This window comes from Limulus polyphemus, unplaced genomic scaffold (assembly GCF_000517525.1).
Source record: "Limulus polyphemus unplaced genomic scaffold, Limulus_polyphemus-2.1.2 Scaffold86, whole genome shotgun sequence".
NCBI classification, from domain to species: Eukaryota; Metazoa; Arthropoda; class Merostomata; order Xiphosura; family Limulidae; genus Limulus; species Limulus polyphemus.
In genome coordinates, this window is record NW_013665696.1 from 403,922 (window position 1) to 414,846 (window position 10,925).

At 31.3% G+C, this 10,925-nt stretch overlaps 1 protein-coding gene across 1 annotated transcript in view; it reads left to right on the forward strand.

The window, feature by feature from the left end:
* LOC106468229 (60S ribosomal protein L12-like) overlaps positions 1 to 2,032 on the forward strand; it is an 11,632-nt gene extending 9,600 nt beyond the window's left edge. Inside the window, exon 5 of the mRNA XM_013928646.2 lies at positions 1,985 to 2,032. Within this exon, the coding sequence (XP_013784100.1) occupies positions 1,985 to 1,990 (6 nt within the window). The 3' untranslated portion in view covers positions 1,991 to 2,032. The remainder of the gene's footprint in view (positions 1 to 1,984) is intronic.
* The last annotated feature ends 8,893 nt before the right edge of the window (positions 2,033 to 10,925 follow it).

Genomic DNA, 10,925 nt, shown 5'->3' on the forward strand with positions numbered 1-10,925 from the left:
AACAACACTACTAGTTATTACTATATTACTTACTACTACACACACACACACACACACACACACACACACACACACACACACACACACACACACACACACAGGTGCCACAACCCAGTTAAACAACCTTTAAATTGTATATACTTTCCAGGCCTTGTAATGTTCTCTAAAACCAAATATTTATCTCATGTTGATAAGTTTATTGACCAAGAAATAATTTCTGTTGTATCAGGCTGATGTGAGAAAAGTAATTTAATTATTATTATTATTTTATTGTACTTAAAGAAAATAATGTTTACTACTAGAAGTTTCTGGATTTGATTTAAAAACAAGTAACCCACTTTTTAAAAAAATAAAGTTTGGAGACTGCTTAAATTGGTAGTGAAAGAAACTACTATAAATGTACATTTCTTACAAGCTTCTGTCATCATCAGGCACAAGTAGTTTACAGAGACACAGGAATATATATGTACGTACTGTCATGATATAAATGACTGTTTAGATCAGATGTTATTGATTAATTTATTTTGTGAGGGAATATTTTATGATTGTTTAGTTTTGTTCATAACAAGAGTTGGAAGCAGTTATTTTAAAGTAAATGTTATGACAAGTTTAGTTACTTAAATTGGTAAGAGTTGTACGTTGTGTTTATAACTCATTGATGTGGAGGATATAGCGAGCAGATGATTAAGTAATAAACATATAAGTAGTATGAGATGAGCAGGAAAAGTAGACAGACAGACAGAGCATACGAGAAGTAAAGTTACAAGAAGGAATTTGGCCAAAGAAAAGTTAAAGACAAAGTTAATCGTCGTAGGAGTGGAAGGCCTAACAGTTTATATATTAGTGAGACTAATGGTGTTGAAAGATTTAAGAAAAATAGTTTGTTTCGTCAAAGAGAGTTCTATTGTAACTGAACAAGCCTCAGTGGACTGACAAACAGACAGGCAATTCTGAGAAATGCAAAGAGAAAAAAAGAGCAGATGATTTTAGAAGTATAGGATACAATCGTGGTAACTCGATGACAAAGTAAGTGAACTATACGAGGATAGTTTGGTGATAGTAATAGAGTTCGGCTGGTCAACTGAAATTTTAAAGCAATTGAATAGGCCTAAGTGGACTTTTGACAAAAAGAAGAGAACTACATAGTGTTTATGGCATGCATGTAATCTCTATAGTGTAAAGAATTTATTGTATGTAGGTTTAAATAGTTTTGAAAATATATATATATATACACACACACAACAACAGCAACAATATTATTCAACCTACTTACTAAATACTACTAAAGAAGTAAGAAAAAGAAGCCATATTATTTTGGCACATACAGTACAGAACGAAACAGTCCTCCTCTAAACCAATACCCTGAGGTACAAGGATACCTATACAATGCTTGTATATTTTAGCAATGTTAAGGGACAACCAGTTTAATAATTAATATTAATCACCTTCACTTATTTCTTAAGGAAATTTATCATCGAATGATCCAACATGTAGTCTAAAACTAAAATTATTAGTCAGTGAGTCCAATTTGTAAATGACCATTGGCCTTAAAAAGCATTTTGTGCAATTTCCAAAAATATGGTGACACCCCTCAGGGCACAGTGTGGCACCCACTTTGGAAAGCACTCACATAAGGGATGCTTAGTGTTGCAGTTTGTACTCTCGTGATGTCATGGAAACGTTCATACCATGAGTCATGAGAAGAATTATGCACTCTGTAGGCTACAACATAGCATGAGATGTGAACTTCAAAAGCAAGAAATAAACATTTGTTACTCTTAATTTTGGTTTTATTTATTCTTTAAACAGAACACTTTCAGGAACTTTGCAGAAGTACATCTAGTTTACAAGTTCATGTACATGTTTAATTTGGTAATTTTAATTATTTTTCCAATTTTTGTATTAAACTTCTTTTAGTTAATTTTTTTTATCAGTATTTGTGATCTTTGCTACTTATTCTAATAGTTTTTTTCTTTCCTTTTAGGAATAAACTATCTGAAAGAAGAAAATAAAGATTTGTTTAACTGGAAAACTTGTGTGGTTGATTATTTCTAATAAAAGTTTCAGTCAAATATAATTTTAAAATTTAAAGACATCGAGTGATTACTGGTCACTTAATTATAAATTATTTTTTAAAATAAACCTCATTACACTATGAAATATATGAATATAGAATAGAAAATGAAAATAATATAAATGTCTTTGCTTTTACTGGTCTTGCATGAGACCAGTTTACGATTTGTTTGGTGTGCTTTTTCATTCGTTCGTTTAAGTCAGCTTTTTATTGGTGAAATATCACTGATGTAATTTTGTGGATGAAATTGTACCAGTTTTGGTAGTCTTGATTATTTTTTATCCAACCAAAAAACTGATTGAAATGTAAAAAAAGACAGACTAAACTATGTGTAAAGTTAAACCCACATATAAAAACAAAATCAAATGGGAGAATGTATAAGAATATATTATTCCACTTGTATAGAAAATAATCAAATAAATTATGAAGATGTATGAAATTATAAAAAATCGGGGAAATATTGTAAAACTTTTCAAAATGACAACTGTCAACATCTTTACAAAACTGTGTGTTATTAAATGTTAAGAGGATGCTTTGTAGAAAAAATAAAATGACGTTAAAGAAATCTTAAGTTAAAAGAGGCATTTAAATTTATTCTTAAACAGTTTTTTTTTGCTTCTTTAGGAGACAAAACTTAAAAAGTAGGTAAAACTGTTTAATTCCATGACTAAAAGTTTCTTTTTGGTAGGCTGTCTAATCTTGATATGAAATCACCATTTCCAGATTTTTACAAATAAAACAAGATTAACCTTAAAGTAAGAGTAAGTATATTTTACTTTGGTGAGTTGGTTACTATGACAATTTTAACAGCAACCAGAGTTGGGTGGCTAATAAACGATTTTAAGCTTGGGGAAACTGTAAAGAGAGGGTATAAAGATTTTTATTTCATGACATTATACATGTTTAGATATTAAACGGTATGTTAAGTTAGTTACATTAATTTCTGGGCTATTTTTTTTTTTTTAACTTAGGCGATTTTGGTCTTTTAGGTGCAGAATTAGATCCAGGTTATCTATAACATCTTCAGGAATGTGAGAAAAAGTAATTGTGTGGGTTTTACAAAGTCAAGTTATTGTTTGTAGGTAGAAAGTTTATATTTCTGTAAAAAAACAACTGACTTTTGATCTGGCAAACTGAAAGTAAAGAGAAGACAAAGGAATAAGTAAAGTTCTACCCTTCGTTTATTACAGACAGACAGACATTTTCTCATCAAACTTAAGTCATTTAAAAATGGTGTTGACAAAGAACTCCGTAGACAAAAAAAACTTGTAACTTTAAATTTGTGCAAGCAAAATTTACATTTTACTTGTGAATTTTTGAGGTTTTTAATATTATTGATAGACTTGTAAAGGTAGCTTATTTTGTTTGTTATTCACGTATAACATTATTTATAGATAGATATTTTTAACCTATTAATTCCATTGAAGAGGGTTGAGAAGTGATGTAAGGCCAGTCACTAAACTAGCATTGTTCCATGCTTGTGCTGTCCTTGACACACACAATATAACATCTATGGAAAACTCTGAGGAATGAAAATTGTTTCAATATATAATTGTTTTTGAAATTTGCTCGGTTGAGTGCCCCTCTTGATATCAGCTGGAGATTGTTGTACTTGTATAGGATCATAATTGCTGTTCAGTCAATGAAAAAAAAATAAAAAAAGGTAATGCACACAGAACATTCGAAGTAGAGATAGGTCGAGTATGGAAAGGAAGTGATTGTAATATATCATTTTAAAAGTGTGTTCATAAACTTTAGTTCGTGGGCTAGAACTGTAAGTGTGACGGTTGACTTCCTAGCCCGTTGCTGCAAACACGCGCTCTGCACTTTATGGCCATGTGTGTTCCCTGTAAGAGTAACTTGCATCACACTAATCGGTGAGACAAGAGTTGGCGGAAAGTACTGTTGACTAATTTTCATTCCCTTTAATTTAACGTCTTGAAATAAGGGACGGCTATTTCATATAACCCAAAATTAAGATAAAATTATGTGTATCTCTAACTAAGCCGTCACATGGATGTAAAGCAAATTACCAAGTTTGTCTTTTAACTCGTAGTTTTGAGTTAAAATTTAATTATTTGAGCATTTTATTTTTCAATTCAACGTTCTTTGTTAAGGGTGATGTCTAGAGAAGATCAACTTTAATGTCATTGTAATAAAGTTGCAGAGCTTCAAAAGAGAACACAAGTCAAAATATTGTATAAATCACACTTCTAAGCAGTCTCGACTCGTAGCCAGAAAATACTGTTATTTTACATCAACAATTTAAAGAAGTTAACAATTGAAACTACAAATTGGTAATTAAGTGAAAAAAAACAACAACAGATGAACGCTAAGTCGAGTTACTTACCAGCAACCTTTAACTGTAGAGTTTCACTGTTGCATTTTTAAGCTTATGAAGTTATTGAAAAATAAGATTTATTTTTTCAAAGTATTCGACTCTTACCCGCGTAACAGGATGTATGTCACTGCAAGAAAACATTTCATGATATGTCCCATAATGTTTCAAAACTAAACCGTATTTTCCTCAGTTTTGCTAGCCCAATAATGATCTCGAAGTTCAACAGAAAACGTCCAATTGCTCGGTTCACAGAATGTTATAGTATGTGGGAGAAAAGTTGCTATGTGGCAGGTTCCAAAGAAATTATTACGAAAACAAATTAAACCAATTTAATCTCTGTTTGTTTCAGAGTTAGAAATTAGGCTTTGTTCTAAATAAAATAAATGTATAGTAATTTTCGCTCCACCTTGTATACTCCTCTCCCACCACACGTCTTGCCTGCTTCATCTGGACAAATAGATGAGCATAGCAACATCACTACATTGTGTTTCTTAAAAGCAAGGGTCGGGCGTGGCTCACAGGCTAGAAAGCCGAGTTGTAGATTTGACGGTACATTGTTTGTTTTATGTGTTTGAAAAATAAAATTATGCTTTGTACTCTGAGGCCAAAGGTGTGTTATAAGAGTGATGGTCAAATCACACTATTAAATTAGAGTAGCCTAAGAAATGTTGGTTGCTGTTGACTAACTACATTACCTCTCGTCTTTCATTGTAAAATCAGGGATGGCTAGCATAAATATACGAAACAAATCCCCCCCATGCGAACTTATAACGCTAGAATCCGGGTTTCGATACCCGTGGTGACCAGGGCACAGATAGCTCATTGTGTAGCTCTGTGCTTAATTACAAACAAACAAAAAACCCCACAGTATTCAATGAAGTCGGGATTTTTTTTTTAAATTCAGAGGTATAACTGTGTAACCCATAAAAATCTGAAAACTTGTACAGCAAAATAAAGGCGTGTTTTAAGTTATAAAAGTAAATAAAACTGGAAAGTCATTCCCGAGTTAAATATAAATATCAACATGAATAGAAAATTCGTAATTAAGGCAAATAATACATTAAACTTCGATAACTGTCACATTTAAATTAATTTTCAGTCCTTACCATGCGGGATCGTTTCTGACACTCATTCAACCAATCTTTGTTTTCATCTTTTAAATGGTTTTTATATCCTTTAATTACTTGCAAATGTTTTTGCTGACATTATTTACAGCTCCTGTTTTCAGTTTTTTTGATCCAAAAATTCAAATTTGCTACAAACGAAATATGCTTAGTTGTCGATTATTTTATTTCATTTTTGACTTCAATAAGGCCGGCGATGTTGGAAACCATACATTTATGAGAATGAAGTCAAAGTATTTCATTCTTAAATTACACATATCACTTAACGCGTATCGAAAAATAAACTATTTCTTTTAAGATGACTTCGGTGGCTCGGCAGTAACTCTGAGAGATAATAACACTAAAATTTAGAATACTATCACTGTGTTGGGACGTCAAAACAGCCTATTGTTCAGCTTTGCGCTTAAAATAATTATCTTTTTATTCACAAATTGCCTGCCCTGCCATCTCTTGTGAATTATCTACACTATTACACCACAAAAGTTTTTTTTTCTTTCCAATTCCATTTATTGTAGTTGTATGTCAGACTAGACTATCTTCCCTACTCCATATTCCAACTCTTAGTTATTTCATTACACAACAGATTACATTTATTCTACTTACCGCTATACTGAAATGTTTATTTAATCTGGATAGTTAATTACCACAATTAGTTAAATTGCCATTCACCTGATGTTTTATATCAAGTGTATTTAGCATATTGTCATTAAATTTACGATTAGAATAATTTCATTAGTGACAATATTAATACTTTTACTTAATTAGATTACAGAAACATACTTATCTAGATTATATAATTATATAAGTTTACTTTAGAAAAGCAGCTTGGAAACAAAAGTTAATAATTGTGCGTTAGTGATGATAATTTTCTAATATTATCTGATGATGCCTTTACTGGCGAAACCATGGTCATAATAAATGATGTATTTGTGAAAAGTACAGTTGTCTTGTTTTTCCTCAATTCCATATAAGAATATTAATAGTGTGTTAAAATCTTTATTTTGACTATACAACGTATTGCCAGATAATTTCAAATAAACCTGAGCTAAACGTTGCATTTGGACTAATTGTTATTTTGCCTATTCCATCTTTTTATTTCTATTTCAAGCACTGGATATCTCTCAGTATGCAGATTTATCAACTTAGGTTAACACAAATTTGATAAAGTTTTGATGTTGTTCGATATTGGTTACGTAAAGGTAGTACCAAAAACATTACAAACATCCTCTTAAACATATATTTAAGTTGTTTTTGTTATTCTAATGCAAGTCAATTAACAACATACTAAAGTATTATTATCTCAAGTATATTAGTGACACTGTAACCTGTTGTAATATACTTGTTCATTATGGTTTATATCAGCATGAAGTTCTATTCACAATTTTAAGTTATTTCACACATGAGTAATCTGTGTTTATAAAAGTGACACTGTAACCTGTTGTAATATACTTATTTATTATAGTTTATATCAGCATGAAGTTCTATTCACAATTTTAAGTTATTTCACACTTGAGTAATCTGTGTTTATACAAAAAAAGCACTATATTCTGCGAGTATTAACGTTTATTTTAATTTTATATGAAAACTTTTCTAAATAATCAATAGATGACACTACTTACGCACTTTACAGCGATCCTATTCCTTTAACTTTACCCGCCATCTGGTTTCTGAGGTAATGATACTTAGGATTTAAACATACTGTTTACCAATGTAGAAAAAAAATGATTTATGAAACTATCGCAGACGAAAAAAATTTTTTAGAGATGGGCCATTCGAAAGAAGAAATAACACAGTGAAAACGTTTGATGCTAATGAAACATCTTGTTATTTCAATTAGTATGAAATATTAACATTATTTAATTTATTTTTACTATTCTTAATAGAAGAACACCTGCAGTTTACTTTTTTTAAATATAAATAAACTGAATAATTCTTCTTATTTCAATTAGTATGGAGTATTAATTCCAATGTTTAATTAACGAGTACCCACAGTTTACTTGTTTTAAACATAAAAAAATATTGCTCATTTTCTCGAGTCAAACGTGAAGTCGAAATCTCAGTCTCAATTGGATGTAGGCTGCATATGAATTTATACGATTAATGCTCAAATCAGCTGGAGGACATACATGTTTCTACCCAATTATATACTACTGCATCATTTTACGTACTGACAGTTCATTTATCAGCTTGAGATAACAATCTCAGTACAACAGTACCTTCACCTGCGATGGAACATTCAACACTGAATATAAAATAAAAAAATTCAATGTGACCTTTAAGTCGTTATTTATTTTTACGTTCGTGATACTTTTCTAAAAACAAGAATATATACCAAAATTTCAACATCCATGGTATCTTACAGTTGTGTTTTTTGTATTTCATCATCCGTACAAACTGTTTTAAAAAGCATAAGAAAATATGAAAGCTACTTTACCAAATCTTAATAGATATTTCAAACGGTCTTGTATTATAACTTAGGCTGAATTAAACTATTTATTGTACATATACGTTTCGTGAAAATATACTTCAAAGTACCATATTAGCATAAAACATCATACTCTGCAAATTATAAGCGAGAATGTGCCAAAGAACACAATTTCATTATAATTTAAAGCAAATTTTTTTAAAAACACCAACTACTATAATTTTACGTAAGGTGGAAACAGAATAATAGTCTGCAGAAGTTGATATGTTTTATGTGTTGATTTTTAAAATTTCTTTCCTGAATTTAAAAATGAACATTTACAGTAAAGTCCACCGTTACTGAGTCAAACGAGTTACTCTTGTACAGTGTAATTCCTGGTAACTCAGAATAATACATATTTTAGCAAATATAACAACGTCGGTTTATAGCTCCGTTTCTGCGTTCGTGTGAGATGTGAAGTTTGTTTTAGTACCGTATCTTTGCAAACTGTGCTCAAAATCTTGATTTGTTTCTTATTATAGCATCAGGGGTCATCGTATGTCACAACTGTTTGTTGTTAAGCATAAAGCTGAGCAATGGACTATGCGTGATCTGCCCACCCGCGGGGATCGAAACTCAATCGGGGAGATGTGCATCTAACGATCTTGGGGTGTCATTTTTCACTGGTTGAACACTTTTCATTATTCGTACTACTGAACGATAACATTCATGATGTTAGAAAAACACGTAGGTTCAAGAAGTCTTGGTAGAAATGAATAAAAACCTTATAACCCGAGCGCTTTCGAAAGGTGGACCTTTCTTCTTCAGGGGCAAACTGAAAAATAACAATAATATTGAGTTTTCTGACACAAAATATTAAATACTTAATACAACGGTACTAAAATAAAAATTTTACACATCGCATTTCACAGACAATTGAAGTTAAAAAGTACAATTTCCACATAATAAGGATAACGTTTGAAAGTAAGGTATATGAAAATGTCCGTGTTTCTTGCACATTTATATTTATTAACATTTATATCAACTTCTAATTTAAATCTTTCTTGGCAACTGCAACATTATGTTACCAATTTTTAGTAGAAACGTTTTAAAATGTTTAAGTTGTTTTAATTAATTACGGTTTAGCTAATTCTCAAAACCGCCAGTAGAGTGAAAGTTTTATCGTAACAAAAACTAACACTCGTCTACATCTTAAAGTCATTAATCTACTTACAAGATGACTTCAGACTTCTCGAGGGAGTTCAAATATGGCTGCCACATGATGTTTAAAACTAGCAGTTTTTGGTTCAACTAACAAGCAATATATTTTAATATAATATAACAAAAAATACAGATATCTCTGAAAATCTAATGTTGGATTATAAAGTTGAAATATTTCCCGGAGGCTCAGCGGCAAGTCTGAGGGGCTTATAACCCTAAAAATCGGACTTAGATACCAACGATGGGAGGACTAGAGATATTTCATTGGCTTAACAACGAAAAACTAAATTAAGTTGAAATTAAACTATACCTTTTTCTGTTTCAATATTTTTTTTTCTTATGCTGTCCATAAAAAGAGTTAAAACCTGGATTTGCAGTACGACGGAATCATATATAATTCTTCATATATTTTTTTCTGTATTCATACACACACAAATGTATTTATCGCTAGCATAAGGTCAACAACTATGTAAACAGAAATTTAATTTAAAAAAAGACTAAATTACGCTAGCAAAATATACAACTACTACGTCTTCTAAAACGCAATGAAATGGTCTCAGTAACAGTAGTATAAACATATAGTTCGGGGTAATATGATATGTATATGCAGAGGTGTGTAGTGTTATGACATATAGTTATTTTATAGATTGCTTTTCTTATGTTCTAAAATATATTGGGTCGTTCTATAATATAATGTAACAGAGAGAGACACGAACATATGTTTTTGAACACCTCCAGAAAATCAGACATGTCATTTCTTAGAACAACGTTAAAATTATATGTAGGAAACTGACATGAACAGGTGTGAAATATCAGAATCTCTGCTAATCAGAAACCTAAAACCTATGAACTTCTCTCTACCTTTATTATTTTAACTCCAAAAAGGAGACAGTTGCTCTTCGGTGGCTCAGTAGTAAGCCTGAGGGCTTATAACACTAAGAACTGGGTTTCGCTACACACGGTGGGCAGAACACAGATAGCCCATTGTGTAGCTTTGTGCTTAACAGCAAACGAACACACAAATAAAAGAAAACAGTCCTCAGAATAGTTTTCATTACTGTTTAATCATTAAAAAAAGTCAATTTATCGCCACCTATAAGAACCGTTTGTAAATTTTCACATGTTAGTATATTATTGCAATTTGAAAACTGTGAACACTATTCAGCTGGAATCAGGTATAACCCGATGATGACCCATTCCTAGAGGCCGAAACTTGGTAATTAAATACAGTAGTAAGGAATATAATACAAGATGAACGCTTCATCAGTAGGTCTGAAGAAACGGTCATTCACGTTTATATGGCCTGTAAAACTAACATTCTGTTGATTTACATAACTCACAGCCAATTGAAGAAACGGCAATTCACGTTTATATGACCTGTAAAACTAACATTCTGTTGATTTACGTAACTCACAGCCAATTGAAGAAACGGTCATTCACGTTTATATGACCTGTAAAACTAACATTCAGTTGATTTACATAACGCACAGCCAATTGAAGAAACGGTCATTCACGTTTATATGACCTGTAAAACTGACATTCAGTTGATTTACATAACTCACAGCCAATTGAAGAAACGGTCATTCACGTTCATACGGCCTTTAAAACTAACATTCAGTTGATTTACATAACGCACAGCCAATTGAAGAAACGGTCATTCACGTTCATACGGCCTTTAAAACTAACATTCAGTTGATTTACATAACGCACAGCCAATTGAAGAAACGGTCATTCACGTTCATACGGCCTTTAAAACTAACA